General features: G+C 47.7%; 1 protein-coding gene and 1 long non-coding RNA gene across 2 annotated transcripts; both read left to right on the top strand.

The window, feature by feature from the left end:
- The first annotated feature begins 817 nt into the window (after positions 1-817).
- Positions 818-1,948, top strand: LOC109781389 (uncharacterized). The gene has a single exon (XM_020339993.3). It carries the CDS (start codon positions 818-820, stop codon positions 1,946-1,948), a length of 1,131 nt encoding a protein of 376 aa, XP_020195582.1.
- A 13,880-nt stretch (positions 1,949-15,828) lies between these two features.
- LOC141042541 (uncharacterized) lies at positions 15,829-18,951 on the top strand. Its single transcript, XR_012205726.1, has 2 exons — positions 15,829-16,802; positions 17,381-18,951. It is a non-coding gene; the product is annotated as an uncharacterized lncRNA (long non-coding RNA).
- The last annotated feature ends 306 nt before the right edge of the window (positions 18,952-19,257 follow it).

Raw genomic sequence — 19,257 nt, forward strand, 5'->3', positions numbered from 1 at the left:
ACGCCGTACCAAGCACGCTGCACCGCGTCCTGCTGACGCCGCCGCCGCCGTCTCGATGGCCGGCTCGACGCCGCGTCGTGTGGCGTGGCCGCCGCCGTCGCGCCGGTCGTCGCCCCGGCCGAGCCCGTGCACGGCCGGCTGCCGTCACCGGGGCTCGAGCTGGCCGCCCCGTGCCCTGCTTTCGGCCGCGCCCGCGTGCGAGCCGCTGCCGCCGCTCGGCTGCCAGGGGAAACCCTAGCGCCGTTTGCGTGCAGGAGGCAGCGCCGCGCATGGGCCGGCCCGCTGGCTCCTGGGCCGGATGGGCCCCGGTTGAGGGGATGCCTCCTCACAAAAAAAAGAGGGAAAGGCGCTGGCTGCTGGGCCCAGATGGGCCGCGCGCCGTGGGCCTCCAAAAACAAAAACAAAACAAAAAACAAGGGTGGCGCCGGCTGCAGCGCGGCGAATTGCGTTTTAGCCCCTGGATTTTTCCTGTTTTTACGCGTAGTTTATTCCTGCTGTAATATTTCGCGTAGAAACCCCTGAAACTGTCTGTTTTCGCCGAAAATGCGTATTTAGGCTTAAAAATACTTCGGGAATTCAATTTTTGGGCTATTTTTTCACATACTAGATGCGCTTAACATGCTATTTTTTTTGTAACATGATATTATTGTATGATTTTACTGCTGTAGATTAATTGTTTAGCACTCTTAATCATTTAGTAAGTCATATAATAGCATGTTTTAAATATTGGAACGTCATTTTATTGAATAAGTTTATCAACATCGCTTTGTGCAAAAGATTACCTGCTGTAATCTCATGATTTTTGCATAAATCGCAGATGGCCGGAATTGTCCACAAGGAGTTTCCTGAGTTCGCCCAGACAGGGCTGAACTACCTGTCATGGTCCTCGGACTGCGAGATCTTTCTCCAGGGCAAAACCCTCCTGAGGGCGATCGGTAAGGGGGCCCAGCTGGCCGTCACTGATCCCAAGTTCGAGACTGAGAATGCGCAGGCTCTGCATTTTCTCCGTCATCACCTGTCACCTACTCTGAAAGATGAGTATATGGCTGAGCGCAGTGCTTCTGGCCTTTGGACCGCTCTTAAGCAGCGGTTTGAGCGGCTGAAGTACACTGTGAAGCCACGTGCAGAGGCAGAGTGGATCCGTCTGAGGTTTGCGGACTTCAAGACGGTTGGGGAGTACAATTCGGCTCTGCACCGGATTTGTACGACTCTTCGGTTGTGTGGTACTGAGATTACCGACTCCCAGAAGATTGAGAAAACCCTCTCCACTTTCCACCCCGACGCGGTCCAGTCCTCACGGAACTACCGCCAGGGGAACTACACGAGGTATTCAGAGTTGATTGACGTCCTCCAGGTGGCGGAGGCGCAAGACGAGGTTCTCAAAAAGAACTTTGTCGCGCAACCACTTGGGGGGAGTTCTCGCCAGGAGGTGAACGCTCTCAAAGTCCGCAAGCCTCAACAGAAGAAGAGGGGCCGGAAGGGCAAGAAGAAGGGCCCTCACCCCCCCCCCCCCGCCCCGGCTAAGCAGAACAAGCCGGGCAAGGGAGGGCAAAGGCCTCAGGACTGCTTCCGTTGTGGCTCGGTGGAGCATTTCTCCCGCCAGTGCCGCGCACCACAGGAGGTCGTTGCTGCATATAAGGCTCGGAAGGCGCGTGAGACGCACCTCGCCTTGGTTCAGGAGGGAGCTCCACCGGCGCCCATGGCGGCACCCGTGATGATTGCTACTCCCCCTGCTGCTCCTATAGAGGCGACCCCCGTGGTGCCCATCGCGGCAGCTTTGGCGGTCTCTACCGAGGCCCACGTCGCCATGGAGGTTGACCACATGGCCGCCTCGGCGGCGCCGCCACTAGACATTGATGCTGCCTCCAAGATAATTTCTGAGGAGGATCAGCTCACTAGTATGGAGATTGCGGCGGAAGTGAATGGCTTCTTCACCGAGTCCACTTAGCATACCTCTTTGGTTATCACGATTCCGTGCTTTGATACAATAAAATTGAATAAATTCGATTTGGTTGGAAGCTCTATGAGAGCATAAACTTATTCTTTACTTTGGCGATTGGATGACATTTATTCATTTATTCCATTATTTATACATGATAGCATGTTATGTTTTGAGATGTGTGCATTTATTTTTAATGTATTTTCTTCCTCATTACATTAATTAGATGTCATATTTTAGAACGCGTGTGGCGCCCGAATGGAGGAAATGTGCCTTGCCGATAGCGCCACCACTCATACCATTTTACGAGAAACTAAGTACTTTGAGTCCATTAAAAAATCTCCGGGAAGTATTATGACAATCGCCGGCTGCGGTTCTCACATAGTTGGCTCCGGACGAGCCACTATTATACTCCCCATGGGAACAACTTTGCTCATTAATGATGCGTTGTTATACCCGGAGTCGACTCGTACTCTATTGAGCTTTAGAGACATCCGCGCTAATGGTTTCCATGTTGAGACCGATGATGAAAACGGCAAGGAATGCCTACTCATCACAAAGCGGGATGCAGGTGGTAAACATGTTATCGAAAGGCTTCCTTCGTTTGACACAGGGCTATACTACACTAAGATAGTAGCACCGCCCGTGTACACTACCCTCAAGACCGTCTTTAGAAGCTCTGAACTCTTCTGCCTCTGGCACGATAGGTTAGGCCACCCCGGACTTAGGATGATGAGAAATATAATTAACAACTCGCATGGCCATAATGTTAACGTGAAGAACTTCCCGAATCCTGATGATTTCGTGTGCTCCGCATGCGCTAAGGGGAAGTTAGTCATTAGGCCATCACCCCTCAAGGTGAGGGATGAAATCCCCGCGTTCTTGGAACGTATCCAAGGGGACATATGCGGTCCAATTCAGCCCCTCACGGGGCCGTTTCGGTACTTCATGGTGCTCATTGATGCTTCCTCTAAATGGTCCAATGTTTGCCTGCTGTCAACAAGGAACCATGCCTTTGCAAAATTGATCTCACATATCATCCAAATGCGGAATAATTTCCCGGATTATCGTATAAAGTCTATTCGAATGGACAACGCCGGAGAATTTACTTCAAAAGCGTTCGATGATTATTGCATGGCAATGGGAATCAAAGTTGAGCACTCGGTACCACACGTTCATACACAAAATGGACTTGCCGAGGCATTGATTAAAAGAATTAAATTCATTGCCCGACCGCTCCTTCAGGGTTGTAATTTACCAACTACATGTTGGGGCCACGCGGTGTTACACGCGGCTAATCTCATCAACTTTCGACCGTCGGCCTACAACATCCACTCTCCTGTTCAACTTGCGCAAGGGTCGGCACCGAAAATTTCCCACCTTCGTAGGTTCGGTTGCCAGGTATATGTACCAATACCACCCCCTCAGCGATCGGCGATGGGCCCGCTCCGTAAGTCGGGGATATACGTTGGTTATGAGCCTGTGTCCATAATCAGGTATCTGGACCCCATGATAGGAGACTGTCACACGGCTCGTTTTGCTGATTGCATTTTTGACGAGGATCTTTTCCCGACTTTAGGGGGAGAGAATCAACCCCTTGATGCTAAAAGTCGAGAAATCACGTGGCAAGCCACGGGGATCCACGCTCATGACCCGCGCACTGCTGAGACTGAGAGAGAAGTCCAAAAGATAATAGATTTGCAGTCTTTAGCAAATCAACTGCCCGACCACTTTAGTGACTTAAAGACTGTGACAAAATCGCATGTGCACGCGCGCAATGCATCGGAAAGGGTTGACATACCGAAGAAAAATGATGGTATGCCCGCTCCCGTCCAAAGGCCTAAAAGGACGAGAAATCCGGCTTCTCAAATCCCAAGTACTCGGGGACGCCCGACGAAAAAGGATAAGAGAGATTTATCACAGCCTGTCACCAAAGTACCCCAAATTGAAACGGGGAGCCAGTCGAGACCTGGCACAAGTACGGAAAATTCAGTGCACGAAATTCCGGACTTAAACTTTCCCATAGGGGAAACACCCAGCGGAGATGTGAGCGCACACATCGGCGCGGGAAATCTAAAGGACCTTGCCCCCATAATGGGAAATTTGGTAGAGCAAGTGTTTGCGCCTGATGCGCTCCATGACGAAATGGCCATAAATTATATTTATACGGGGGAGTCCCTGAACCGAGCAACAGTGATTGTCGACATCAACTTTGCTACGAAAATTGCCTCAATCATAGATCTTGACCCTGAGCCTAACACGCTCGCTGATTGCAAGAAAAGGTCGGATTGGAAAGATTGGCAGCAGGCAATTACTGCCGAATTATTATCTCTCAACAAAAGGAAGGTGTTCGGACCAGTTTGTCGAACTCCTCCCCACATTCGCCCTGTTGGCCATAGGTGGGTTTTTGTTCGAAAGAGAGATGAAAATAATTAGGTAGTACGGTACAAAGCAAGGCTCGTTGCCCAAGGGTTCACTCAACGACCAGGTGTCGATTTTGAGGAGACATATTCCCCAGTCATGGATGGAGTTACCTTTAGATACTTGATCTCGATGGCAGTAAACATGGGCTTGAAAATGAAACTAATGGATGTTGTCACTGCTTACCTATATGGTAACTTGGATTCGAACATATACATGAAGGTTCCACAAGGTATCCCTGTTCCGAACCATGATAGAGCAAATAGGGGTCTATACAGTGTTCAACTTCAAAAGGCACTGTACGGACTCAGACAGTCCGGTAGAATGTGGTACAATCGCTTAAGTGATTTCCTTCATGAGAAGGGCTACACGAGCAATAAAGATTGCCCATGTGTTTTTATACGGCGATCCCAAGATGGATTCTGTATAATCTCGGTGTACGTGGACGATTTAAACATAATCGGTACACCTGAGGATATTGAGGAAGCGAGTTCCTACCTGATGTCGGAATTCGAGACGAAGGATTTGGGTAAAACCAAGTTCTGTCTGGGTCTGCAACTTGAACATTCCCCTGATGGGATACTAGTGCACCAGTCGGCCTACACCCAGAAGGTGTTGGAAAGATTTGGATTTGATAAGGCATATCCTTCTAAGACCCCGATGGTCGGAAGATCTTTACAGCCAGACAAGGACCCGTTCAGGCCAAAGGAAGAGGGGGATGTTGGAAATATGCCCTAGAGGCAATAATAAATGGTTATTATTATATTTCTGTGTTCATGATAATAGTCTTTTATTCATGCTATAATTGTATTGTCCGGAAATCGTAATACATGTGTGAATACATAGACCACAACCTGTCCCTAGTAAGCCTCTAGTTGACTAGCTCGTTGATCAACAGATAGTCATGGTTTCCTGACTATGGACATAGGATGTCATTGATAACGGGATCACATCATTAGGAGAATGATGTGATGGACAAGACCCAACTTAAGCATAGCATAAAAGATCGTGTAGTTTCGTTTGCTAGAGCTTCTCCAATGTCAAGTATCTTTTCCTTAGACCATGAGATCGTGCAACTCCCGGATACCGTAGGAGTGCTTTGGGTGTGCCAAACGTCACAACGTAACTGGGTGACTATAAAGGTGCATTACGGGTATCTCCGAAAGTGTCTGTTGGGTTGGCACGGATCGAGACTGGGATTTGTCACTCCGTGTAAACGGAGAGGTATCTCTGGGCCCACTCGGTAATGCATCATCATAATGAGCTCAATGTGACTAAGGCGTTAGTCACGGGATCATGCATTGCGGTACGAGTAAAGAGACTTGCCGGTAACGAGATTGAACAAGGTATTGGGATACCGACGATCGAATCTCGGGCAAGTAACATACCGATTGACAAAGGGAATTGCATACGGATTGATTGAATCCTCGACACCGTGGTTCACCCGATGATATCATCGTGGAACATGTGGGAGCCAACATGGGTATCCAGATCCCGCTGTTGGTTATTGACCGGAGAGGCGTCTCGGTCATGTCTGCATGTCTCCCGAACCCGTAGGGTCTACACACTTAAGGTCCGGTGACGCTAGGGTTGTAGAGATATATGTATGCGGAAACCCGAAAGTTGTTCGGAGTCCCGGATGAGATCCCGGACGTCACGAGAGGTTCCGGAATGGTCCGGAGGTGAAGAATTATATATAGGAAGTCCAGTTTTGGCCACCGGGAAAGTTTCGGGGGTTATCGGTATTGTACCGGGACCACCGGAAGGGTCCCGGGGGTCCACCGGGTGGGGCCACCTGTCCCGGAGGGCCCCGTGGGCTGAAAGTGGAGGGGAACCAGCCCCTAATGGGCTGGGGCGCCACTTTGGGCCTCCCCCCCCATGCGCCTAGGGTTGGGAACCCTAGGGGGGGAGTTTCCCCTTGCCTTGGGGGGCAAGGCAACCCCTTCCCCCTTGGCCGCCGCCCCCCCCCTTGGAGATCCCATCTCCAAGGGCTGCGCACCCCCCTTGGGGGCCTATATAAAGGGGGGGGAGGGAGGGCAGCACACTACAGCCTTTGGCGCCTCCCTCCTCCCCTGCAACACCTCTCTCTCGCGCGCAGAAGCTCGGCGAAGCCCTGCCGGAGAGCCGCTACATCCACCACCACGCCGTCGTGCTGTTGGATCTCCATCAACCTCTCCTCCCCCCTTGCTGGATCAAGAAAGGAGGAGACGTCGCTGCACCGTACGTGTGTTGAACGCGGAGGTGCCGTCCGTTCGGCACTCGGTCATCGGTGATTTGGATCACGGCGAGTACGACTCCGTCATCCACGTTCATTGGAACGCTTCCGCTCGCGATCTACAAGGGTATGTAGATCCACTCCTTTCCCCTCGTTGCTAGTAGACTCCATAGATGCATCTTGGTGAGCGTAGGAAAATTTTAAATTATGCTACGATTCCCAACAGTGGCATCATGAGCCAGGCCTATGCGTAGTTACTATGCACGAGTAGAACACAAAGAAGTTGTGGGCGTTGATGTTGCCAATTCTTCTTGCCGCTACTAGTCGTTTCTTGTTTCGGCGGCATTGTAGGATGAAGCGGCCCGGACCGACCTTACACGTACGCTTACGTGAGACAGGTTCCACCGACTGACATGCACTAGTTGCATAAGGTGGCTAGCGGGTGTCTGTCTCTCCTACTTTAGTCGGAACGGATTCGATGAAAAGGGTCCTTATGAAGGGTAAATAGAAATTGGCAAATCACGTTGTGGTCATACGTAGGTAAGAAATCGTTCTTGCTAGAAACCTACAAACCACGTAAAAACTTGCAACAACAATTAGAGGACGTCTAACTTGTTTTTGCAGCAAGTGATATATGTGATATGATATGGCCAGAAGATGTGATGAATGATATATGTGATGTATGAGATTGATCATATTCTTGTAATAGGAATCACGACTTGCATGTCGATGAGTATGACAACCGGCAGGAGCCATAGGAGTTGTCTTTATTATTTTGCATGACCTGCGTGTCATTGAATAACGCCATGTAATTCTTTACTTTGTTGCTAAACGGTTAGCCATAGAAGTAGAAGTAATCGTTGGCGTGACAACTTCATGAAGACACAATGATGGAGATCATGATGATGGAGATCATGGTGTCATGCCGGTGACGAAGATGATCATGGTGCCCCGAAGATGGAGATCAAAGGAGCATGATGATATTGGCCATATCATGTCACTATTTGATTGCATGTGATGTTTATCATGTTTTTGCATCTTATTTGCTTAGAACGACGGTAGCAAGTAGGATGATCCCTTATAATAATTTCAAGAAAGTGTTCACCCTAACCGTGCACCGTTGCGAAGGTTCGTCGTTTCGAAGCACCACGTGATGATCGGGTGTGATAGATTCTTACGTTCGCATACAACGGGTGTTGACGAGCCTAGCATGTACAGACATGGCCTCGGAACACACGCAATACACTTAGGTTGACTTGACGAGCCTAGCATGTACAGACATGGCCTCGGAACACGGAGGACCGAAAGGTCGAGCATGAGTCGTATAGAAGATACGATCAACATGGAGATGTTCACCGATCTTGACTAGTCCGTCTCACGTGATGATCGGACACGGCCTAGTTGAGTTCGGATCATGTTTCACTTAGATAACTAGAGGGATGTCTATCTGAGTGGGAGTTCATTAGATCATTTGATTATATGAACTTAATTATCATGAACTTAGTCTAAAAATCTTTACACTATGTATTGTAGATCAAATGGCCCACGTTGTCCTCAATTTCAACGCGTTCCTAGAGAAAACCAAGCTGAAAGATGATGGCAGCAACTATACGGACTGGGTCCGGAACCTGAGGCTCATCCTCATAGTTGCCAAGAAAGATTATGTCTTAGAAGCACCGCTAGGTGAAGCACCAATCCCTGAGAACCAAGACGTTATGAACGCTTGGCAGCAGCGTGCTGATGATTACTCCCTCGTTCAGTGCGGCATGCTTTACAGCTTAGAACCGGGTCTCCAAAAGCGTTTTGAGAAACATGGAGCATACGAGATGTTCGAGGAGCTGAAACTGGTTTTTCAAGCTCATGCCCGGGTCGAGAGATATGATGTCTCCGACAAGTTCTTCAGCTGTAAAATGGAGAAGAACAGTTCTGTTAGTGAGCACATACTCAGAATGTCTGGGTTGCACAACCGCTTGTCTCAGCTGGGAGTTAATCTCCCGGATGACGCGGTCATTGACAGAATCCTCCAGTCGCTTCCACCAAGCTACAAGAGCTTTGTGATGAACTACAATATGCAGGGGATGGAAAAGACCATTCCCGAGGTATATTCAATGCTAAAATCAGCGGAAGGGGAGATCAAAAAGGAACATCAAGTGTTGATGGTGAATAAAACCACTAAGTTCAAGAAGGGCAAGGGTAAGAAGAACTTCAAGAAGGACGGCAAGGGAATTGCCGCGCCCGGTAAGCCAGTTACCGGGAAGAAGTCAAAGAATGGACCCAAGCCCGAGACTGAGTGCTTTTATTGCAAGGGAAGTGGTCACTGGAAGCGGAACTGCCCCAAATATTTAGCGGACAAGAAGAAGGCCGGCAACACCCAAGGTATATGTGATATACAAGTAATTGATGTGTACCTTACCAGTACTCGTAGTAGCTCCTGGGTATTTGATACCGGTGCGGTTGCTCATATTTGTAACTCAAATCAGGAACTACGGAATAAACGGAGACTGGCAAAAGACGAGGTGACGATGCGCGTCGGGAATGGTTCCAAGGTCGATGTGATCGCCGTCGGCACGCTACCTCTGCATCTACCCACGGGATTAGTTATAAACCTCAATAATTGTTATTTAGTGCCAGCTTTGAGCATGAACATTGTATCTGGATCTTGTTTAATTCGAGATGGCTACTCATTTAAATCTGAGAATAATGGTTGTTCTATTTATTTGAGAGATATGTTTTATGGTCATGCCCCGCTGGTCAATGGTTTATTCTTGATGAATCTCGAACGTGATGCTACACATGTTCATAGTGTGAATACCAAAAGATGTAAAGTTGATAATGATAGTCCCACATACTTGTGGCACTGCCGCCTTGGTCACATTGGTGTCAAGCGCATGAAGAAGCTCCATGCAGATGGACTTTTGGAGTCTCTTGATTACGAATCATTTGACACGTGCGAACCATGCCTCATGGGTAAGATGACCAAGACTCCGTTCTTCGGAACAATGGAGCGAGCGACCAACTTATTGGAAATCATACATACCGATGTGTGCGGTCCAATGAGCGTTGAGGCTCGCGGAGGATATCGTTATGTTCTCACTCTCACTGATGATTTAAGTAGATATGGGTATGTCTACCTAATGAAACACAAGTCTGAAACCTTTGAAAAGTTCAAGGAATTTCAGAGTGAAGTCGAGAATCAACGTGACAGGAAAATAAAATTCTTACGATCAGATCGTGGTGGAGAATATTTAAGTCACGAATTTGGTACACACTTAAGGAAATGTGGAATAGTTTCACAACTCACGCCGCCTGGAACACCTCAGAGAAATGGTGTGTCCGAACGTCGTAATCGCACTCTATTGGATATGGTGCGATCTATGATGTCTCTTACCGATTTACCGCTCTCATTTTGGGGTTATGCTTTAGAGACTGCCGCATTCACTTTAAATAGGGCACCGTCTAAATCCGTTGAGACGACACCGTATGAATTATGGTTTGGGAAGAAACCTAAGCTGTCGTTTCTAAAAGTTTGGGGATGCGATGCTTATGTCAAGAAACTTCAACCTGAAAAGCTCGAACCCAAATCGGAAAAATGCGTCTTCATAGGATACCCTAAGGAAACTATTGGGTACACCTTCTACCTCAGATCCGAAGGCAAGATCTTCGTTGCCAAGAACGGGTCCTTTCTAGAGAAGGAGTTTCTCTCGAAAGAATTGAGTGGGAGGAAAGTGGAACTTGATGAGGTGATAGTCACCCCTTCCGAGTCGGAAAGTAGCGCAGCGCGGGAAAATGTTCCTGTGGTGCCTACACCGACGGGGGAGGAAGTTAATGATGATGATCATGAAGCTTCGGATCAAGTTGCCACTGAACTTCGTAGGTCCACAAGGACACGTTCCGCACCAGAGTGGTACGGCAACCCTGTCCTTAAAATCATGTTGTTAGACAACGGTGAACCTTCGAACTATGAAGAAGCGATGGCAGGCCCGGATTCCGACAAATGGCTAGAAGCCATGAAATCCGAGATAGAATCCATGTATGAAAACAAAGTATGGACTTTGACTGACTTGCCCGATGAGCGGCGAGCCATAGAAAACAAATGGATCTTTAAGAAGAAGACGGACGCGGATGGTAATGTGACCATCTACAAAGCTCGACTTGTCGCTAAGGGTTATCGACAAGTTCAAGGGGTTGACTACGATGAGACTTTCTCACCCGTAGCGAAGCTGAAGTCCGTCCGAATCATGTTAGCAATTGCCGCATACTATGATTATGAGATATGGCAGATGGACGTCAAAACGGCATTCCTTAACGGCTTCCTTAAGGAAGAGTTGTATATGATGCAGCCGAAAGGTTTTGTCGATCCTAAGAATGCTAACAAAGTATGCAAGCTCCAACGCTCAATCTATGGGTTGGTGCAAGCATCTCGGAGTTGGAACATTCGCTTTGATGAGATGATCAAAGCGTTTGGGTTTACACAGACTTATGGAGAAGCCTGTGTTTACAAGAAAGTGAGTGGGAGCTCTGTAGCATTTCTCATATTATATGTGGATGACATACTATTGATGGGAAATGATATAGAATTCTTGGAAAGTATAAAGGCCTATTTGAATAAGTGTTTTTCAATGAAGGACCTTGGAGAAGCTGCTTATATATTAGGCATCAAGATCTATAGAGATAGATCAAGACGCCTCATTGGTCTTTCACAGAGTACATACCTTGACAAGATATTGAAGAAGTTCAGTATGGATCAGTCCAAGAAGGGGTTCTTGCCTGTATTGCAAGGTGTGCAATTGAGCACGGCTCAATGCCCGACCACGGCAGAAGATATAGAAGAGATGAGTGTCATCCCCTATGCCTCGGCCATAGGGTCTATTATGTATGCCATGCTGTGTACCAGACCTGATGTAAACCTTGCCGTAAGTTTGGTAGGAAGGTACCAAAGTAATCCCGGCAAGGAACACTGGACAGCGGTCAAGAATATCCTGAAGTACCTGAAAAGGACTAAGGATATGTTTCTCGTCTATGGAGGTGACGAAGAGCTCGTCGTAAAGGGTTACGTCGACGCTAGCTTCGACACAGATCCGGATGACTCGAAGTCACAGACCGGATACGTGTATATTTTGAATAGAGGAGCAGTAAGCTGGTGCAGTTGCAAGCAAAGCGTCGTGGCGGGATCTACATGTGAAGCGGAATACATGGCAGCCTCGGAGGCAGCACAGGAAGCAGTCTGGATGAAGGAGTTCATTACCGACCTAGGGGTGATTCCCAATGCGTCGGGCCCAATGACTCTCTTATGTGACAACACTGGAGCTATTGCCCTTGCGAAGGAGCCCAGGTTTCACAGGAAGACCAGGCATATCAAGCGTCGCTTCAACTCCATTCGTGAAAGTGTTCAAAATGGAGACATAGATATTTGTAAAGTACACACGGACCTGAATGTAGCAGATCCGTTGACTAAACCTCTCCCTAGGGCAAAACATGATCAACACCAGGACGCAATGGGTGTTCGATTCATCACAATGTAACTAGATTATTGACTCTAGTGCAAGAGGGAGACTGTTGGAAATATGCCCTAGAGGCAATAATAAATGGTTATTATTATATTTCTGTGTTCATGATAATAGTCTTTTATTCATGCTATAATTGTATTGTCCGGAAATCGTAATACATGTGTGAATACATAGACCACAACCTGTCCCTAGTAAGCCTCTAGTTGACTAGCTCGTTGATCAACAGATAGTCATGGTTTCCTGACTATGGACATAGGATGTCATTGATAACGGGATCACATCATTAGGAGAATGATGTGATGGACAAGACCCAACTTAAGCATAGCATAAAAGATCGTGTAGTTTCGTTTGCTAGAGCTTCTCCAATGTCAAGTATCTTTTCCTTAGACCATGAGATCGTGCAACTCCCGGATACCGTAGGAGTGCTTTGGGTGTGCCAAACGTCACAACGTAACTGGGTGACTATAAAGGTGCATTACGGGTATCTCCGAAAGTGTCTGTTGGGTTGGCACGGATCGAGACTGGGATTTGTCACTCCGTGTAAACGGAGAGGTATCTCTGGGCCCACTCGGTAATGCATCATCATAATGAGCTCAATGTGACTAAGGCGTTAGTCACGGGATCATGCATTGCGGTACGAGTAAAGAGACTTGCCGGTAACGAGATTGAACAAGGTATTGGGATACCGACGATCGAATCTCGGGCAAGTAACATACCGATTGACAAAGGGAATTGCATACGGATTGATTGAATCCTCGACACCGTGGTTCACCCGATGATATCATCGTGGAACATGTGGGAGCCAACATGGGTATCCAGATCCCGCTGTTGGTTATTGACTGGAGAGGCGTCTCGGTCATGTCTGCATGTCTCCCGAACCCGTAGGGTCTACACACTTAAGGTCCGGTGACGCTAGGGTTGTAGAGATATATGTATGCGGAAACCCGAAAGTTGTTCGGAGTCCCGGATGAGATCCCGGACGTCACGAGAGGTTCCGGAATGGTCCGGAGGTGAAGAATTATATATAGGAAGTCCAGTTTTGGCCACCGGGAAAGTTTCGGGGGTTATCGGTATTGTACCGGGACCACCGGAAGGGTCCCGGGGGTCCACCGGGTGGGGCCACCTGTCCCGGAGGGCCCCGTGGGCTGAAAGTGGAGGGGAACCAGCCCCTAATGGGCTGGGGCGCCACTTTGGGCCTCCCCCCCATGCGCCTAGGGTTGGGAACCCTAGGGGGGGAGTTTCCCCTTGCCTTGGGGGGCAAGGCAACCCCTTCCCCCTTGGCCGCCGCCCCCTCCCCCCCCCCCTTAAAGATCCCATCTCCAAGGGCTGCGCACCCCCCTTGGGGGCCTATATAAAGGGGGGGGAGGGAGGGCAGCACACTACAGCCTTTGGCGCCTCCCTCCTCCCCTGCAACACCTCTCTCTCGCGCGCAGAAGCTCGGCGAAGCCCTGCCGGAGAGCCGCTACATCCACCACCACGCCGTCGTGCTGTTGGATCTCCATCAACCTCTCCTCCCCCCTTGCTGGATCAAGAAAGGAGGAGACGTTGCTGCACCGTACGTGTGTTGAACGCGGAGGTGCCGTCCGTTCGGCACTCGGTCATCGGTGATTTGGATCACGGCGAGTACGACTCCGTCATCCACGTTCATTGGAACGCTTCCGCTCGCGATCTACAAGGGTATGTAGATCCACTCCTTTCCCCTCGTTGCTAGTAGACTCCATAGATGCATCTTGGTGAGCGTAGGAAAATTTTAAATTATGCTACGATTCCCAACAGAGGAAACTCTGGGACCAGAGGTTCCTTACCTGAGTGCAGTTGGAGCACTCATGTACCTCGCAAATTGTACACGGCCAGACATTGCGTTCGCCGTCAGTTTGCTTGCTCGGTACAGTTCTGAACCTACCAAAAGACATTGGAAAAGTGTCAAGGACGTCTTCCGTTACCTGCAAGGGACCAAAGATCTTGGTCTATTTTATAAGAGGAATCGAGACCTATCTATTATAGGCTATGCCGATGCTGGGTACCTGTCGGACCCGCATGATTGCAAATCGCAGACTGGCTATGTTTTCCTTTGTGGTGGAACTGCGTTTTCCTGGAAATCGTCCAAGCAAACACTTGTGTCGACTTCCACGAACCACTCGGAAATCATGGCACTATTCGAAGCGTCAAAAGAGTGTGTATCGCTTCGGCGGATGATCGGCCACATTCAGCAGACATGTGGGCTGAACACCGTACAAACCCCTACCATTATCTATGAAGATAATGCTGCTTGTGTTGCACAAGTCCAGATGGGTTATGTGAAGAGTAACCTCACAAAGCATATTAGTCCCAAGTTCTTCTATGCACATGAGCTGCAACAGTTGAACGAGGTGAGAGTTTTGCATACTAAGTCCTGTGACAATCTTGCTGATATGTTCACTAAATCATTACCGGCATCAACCTTAGAGAGGTGTGTGCGTGGGATCGGTATGATGAGACTTAGAGAGATGCAAGGTTCAGGGGGAGAAACTTCACAAACTCGTCGCTAAAATCTCAATCCTGATGATCGAGTACTCAACTTGATGGTTGAGTGGATTGTACTCTTTTTCCCTTGAGTGAGTTTTCATGATGTTTCTCACACGAGGTTTTTGACGAGGCAATTCGTGCAATACAACAACGTATACTGTGTGCTCTTTCTCCACATTTTTTCCCACTGGGTTTTCCGGAGTTTTGAGGCATGGATATACGGATAATTACCCAAGGGGGAGTGTTGGGAAACCGGGTCAACCCGGAGGGGTGGCGGCGGCCGCGTGCAAAACGCACGGGCCAGCCCCTCCCGTTTCCCCTCTTTTATTAAGTGGGTACTTATCCCTTGACCACCTACCCCTATATAAAGCAACGAGGAGCCATCATTGTAACATCTGATCATTGATTAATAAAGCTGGTCTCCTCCATCTCTCTGTGTCATTTTACTTTCGCATACTTCGACTACCTCGTCTACGACGCTCGCTCTCGCTCCGCAACCTCGGACCGGACTCGCCGGCGGAGTTGCGGAACAGAAATGAAGAGGAAGAAGAAGGCCGTGCGCAGGCTCCCTGACAGGGAGGGCTTGATCCACAACCACCAGTCGTCTTGTTCGTCAGGCAGGCTCTACTTACGTGGGAGACTCGGAGACGAACGGCAGCTTCCATCTGGCCCTCCTAACCGACGAGGAAACTAGGAACGTGCAATCAGCTTTGACTTCAGCCAAAACCAGTTGACCAGGCCAAAACCGAGACCAGGGTTTTGTCTTTTAAACTGTGTTATTAAGTTGAGGGTGTTTCAAACCTCGTGGTTAGTTTGAGACTGAAATATGGACTTTTCTCATAGGGTAAAAAGATATAGGACGGCCCCAATTATAATATCTACCTCTACACTTCTACATCTACACTACTATTAAAAGAGCAAACATAATTCCCTCTAAAGCCACATAACAAATCATACACGGGATAACCAAGACCCTCCGATCAAATCTACATCTACATCTACACTTCTTCTTCTACATCTACATCTACACTACTATTAAAAGAGCAAACATAACTCCCTCTAAAGCCACACAACAAATCATACACGGGATAACCAGGACCCTCCGATCAAATTAACTTAAACACATCCTACTGTCCATATTATGCGAATAGTCTGTCGTTTGGATTAACGTCTCGGATCGAATGTTCTGCCAAGCAGACGCTGTTGTCTGTCAATCGTCTGCGCTCCGCATCCCTCAAGCCTCGATTCACGCGGCCCACCATGATCTGCGGAACGCAATTAGTCCGGATCTCCCTCCCACGATCCCCGGAAACAACGCACCTCTCCTCACGGCCCCGTCGCCTGTAGGTTCTCCACCGCCGCCCCACGCGACACAGGCCATCTCTCCCCTGTTTCCCTCTTCTCCATCCCACACGACAAGCGCGCGGCAGAAGGCGACCACCATATCTCTCTTCTCCCTCGCCCCGTTACGCCTCACCCACCGCCGCTTCCTCTCCCCGCCCCCCGGCACGGCCTCACGCTTCCAGTCTCTCGCCTCGAAGGAGGCGGACGCCTCAATCGTCTCCGGGGCCGGTGGGGCGCGGGGAGCGAGCTGCTCTCGGTGCTCGACCCAGCGCTCACCGTCGAGGATCACTACTGCCGCCAGCGCGCCCAGGAGCAGCGGAAGGGCATGGAGGCGGAGGGGTCCGGCATAGAGGGGATCTCGGTGGGCGGGCACGAGGCATGCGTCACTGCGCCGTCCCCATACTGCGGCAGTGGTCTATTCAGCAACGATCTGTACACTGCCTGACATTTTTGTTTGAGCAGCTTCAGTATTATCTTCATCTAATTGCTTGTCAAGTTGCTAATTGGAGTCTTCAGATTCTTAGTCACATTGTAGGTCAGTAAATCTGATTGTGTGACACCTTTGAGTGTTCATCTGAAAGTTAATTCTAGATCTCGCTAGAGAATGATCCTGATACATGGAAACAGTCTGATTTATTCATTGTGCGATTACTTAGACCAGGCACCGGGCCTGCACCTTGCTTCAGTAAGTAATCCACAAATTGTGTTTTTTCCCGGGTTGGTTCAGCAATGATACTGATACATGCAAACATATCTGATTTATTCCTGTATAGCTCAGTGCCTGCTGTTAATTATGTTTTTTTTCCTTCCTCAGGATCCACAAATTGTCAAGCGCACATGGTACAACCATCAAGTTCTGGGATATTAGCTGGTAATTGAACTATCGAACTTGGCAATGTTCGCATAATGGTTTCCATCACGTATCTGATTCTGTTTCCATCATCTATTCAGTCTATGACACTGTATCCAAAAGAGTTGGTACCCACGAGTTCATTTTCCTACTTTGTACATTGCTGGAAGCCTAGAACCTTTAAAAAATATATATATTATGTAGGAAATCATTTGCATCAGCACCTGCCGCCAACATAAAAAATGTTAGCCTTCCGAAAGGCAAAATTCTGCACATTTTCACCTTGTTTATAAGTGGAACGGTTTGTTATTTATTTAACTGTAATTCCAAACATTTAAGTACTGCACGATATGTTAATGCTACTCAAACTCCATTGTATTAATCAAAATACGTTTAGATCTAATTTGTTGTTTGCTTGATGCTCTTTTTATGGTGAAATTTACAATTTTGGTGCTGGTGCAATGATTCTTTTTCTTGGAAAGACCGGCATCTTCAATCTTTTTTGATTGGGACTCGCGACTTGAAGCATGAATTACTAATTTCATTTCTATATATTAGCAATTGAACTTGTCCCCTTGTATGAAACTTTTCCCATGCAGGCTTAGTGCAGGCAGTCTTTTAACAAAGGATGGATGCGAGTAGTGATATGCTGAATACCATGGATCTATGTTCACTGAAGATAAGTTCTCTTCCTGAAACTTACAAGCACAAACTTCCTTAGTCAACTCAAAGCTAAGCACGGTTATAAACAAGATGCTTTAATATAAACAATACTGCTTGAATTTATATCAGTTTCCAACACTATCCGAGTCTTTGAGCCATTCTCTAAAAATAAAAATAAACACCTTGAGTGCTTTCTTACCGGTGCCTCCGATCAAGTTTGGTTTTTTTATAACCTTATTATAATCCAGTATTTAATATGCCATCTAATGATCCAAGGTCTTTACAGGGAAAACAATGGCAGTTTTAATGCAAGTTCACTGAACAACTACCATATCTTTATGTAGCATTGATTGCTTGGATGAAGTTGGATGGCAGATCCCCATCCAGCTTTTAAAAGTTGGTGTAGGTGTTGCAGCTTCTTCAGTGCAGTATATACTGGCAACTAGGAGCACACTTGAATTACATGGTTTCTCCATTCAGCCCGCTTGCTTGTTGTTAATGTCCATCTTTTTTGAGCTATCGTGCTGAAACTTTAATCTATTGTGCAGAATACATTTCTTCAGAGAACCCGTTGTTGTGTGCAGAATATATTTCTTCAGAGAATGTGTTATTGTGCAGAAACTACAATGAAGTTGTCGGTGGAGAAGATCCGGTGAACCCAACTACATCGGGTTGGTTCAAAGGGAGTGGTACTTTTTTCCTGATCTGCATGTTATCTCAATGTATTTCTGTTCATAAACACGTTTTGATACTTCGGAGGCATGTCATAATTATAAATAATAAGGTATTATGGGTTTTCTGCATCTTCAGGTCCGATCAGGTCCTTCCAACGGTCTATTGTCCGTCGAAGGTCACGTTCATCTCTGGCAAATTCCACCGCAGCCTCGGTCGTACGTGTGCTTCGATCTATTTTCGTATTGTTTTCTTGGGCGTTTGGCAAATGCTTCACATACTAAGCTAAACATGCACAACTATGTAAGATAGTTTCACCTGTCTCTTATGTTCTTGCAGTTTGACATCCATTGCCAATTTGTATTGTTTCTAAACTAAAATGATTCCCTCTTGTTCACTGATTATCTATGAACTGAAATCATGCCCCGCTCCTGTACTACATTGGTCTTTCATATGCTGGTTGTTCACACATGGCATTAGCTTGTCCATTTCTACTTTATTTGTCCAGTTCACTGGAAATGGAAATACCGCCTGAACCTTTTATGCTTACCTATTAAGCTTACCTGCAATGTCCACTCCTATTGTTCTCTGACCTGTCAAACAATAAGAGATGGTGCAGCTAGCTGCTGAAAAGGAGATGGATGTGGTCCTCTTGACAACGAAGATGAAGACGCGGTAGACCAAGCCTTATGTGTTCTCCACTTGCATGCACAACGAGTTCCGCAAGATGGCCAATGTTGTCAAGAACCAGGTCACTAGAAGCTACTACATGCCTGACTTGACCAAACCCGCTCTTGCAAGACTTTCAATTTACTGCAACCTCCGAGTTTCCAAATGCGGTGTCAAGAAAAAGAAGAAAAAAGTCCATTTTACTACCGTGAACAAAGTTGGTTGTTCACATTACCCCTGATCTATTTTTCTGCTCTTTTCACCCCCTAAACAATCCCAAACCGGACAAAAGACCCCCATGGGTGGTTTGTCTCAACTTCCAGCTGATGTGGTGCTGGTCAATGGTGGTTTGACCTATGGGTGGGGCCATGAGGATTAACTTAACTGAAACAGGAAATTAGCCCATGGTTAATTAGGCAATGGGACCCGCTTGGCAGTGACTTGGGGGTGGATTAACTAAGTGCTAATGGTA

The sequence above is a fragment of the Aegilops tauschii genome, chromosome 3 (assembly GCF_002575655.3).
Source record: "Aegilops tauschii subsp. strangulata cultivar AL8/78 chromosome 3, Aet v6.0, whole genome shotgun sequence".
In the NCBI taxonomy this organism is placed as follows: domain Eukaryota; kingdom Viridiplantae; phylum Streptophyta; class Magnoliopsida; order Poales; family Poaceae; genus Aegilops; species Aegilops tauschii.

Coding starts and splice junctions, on each gene's coding strand:
- LOC109781389 (XM_020339993.3), top strand. CDS start 818: ATGGCCGGAATTGTCCACAAGGAGTTTCCTGAGTTCGCCCAGACAGGG.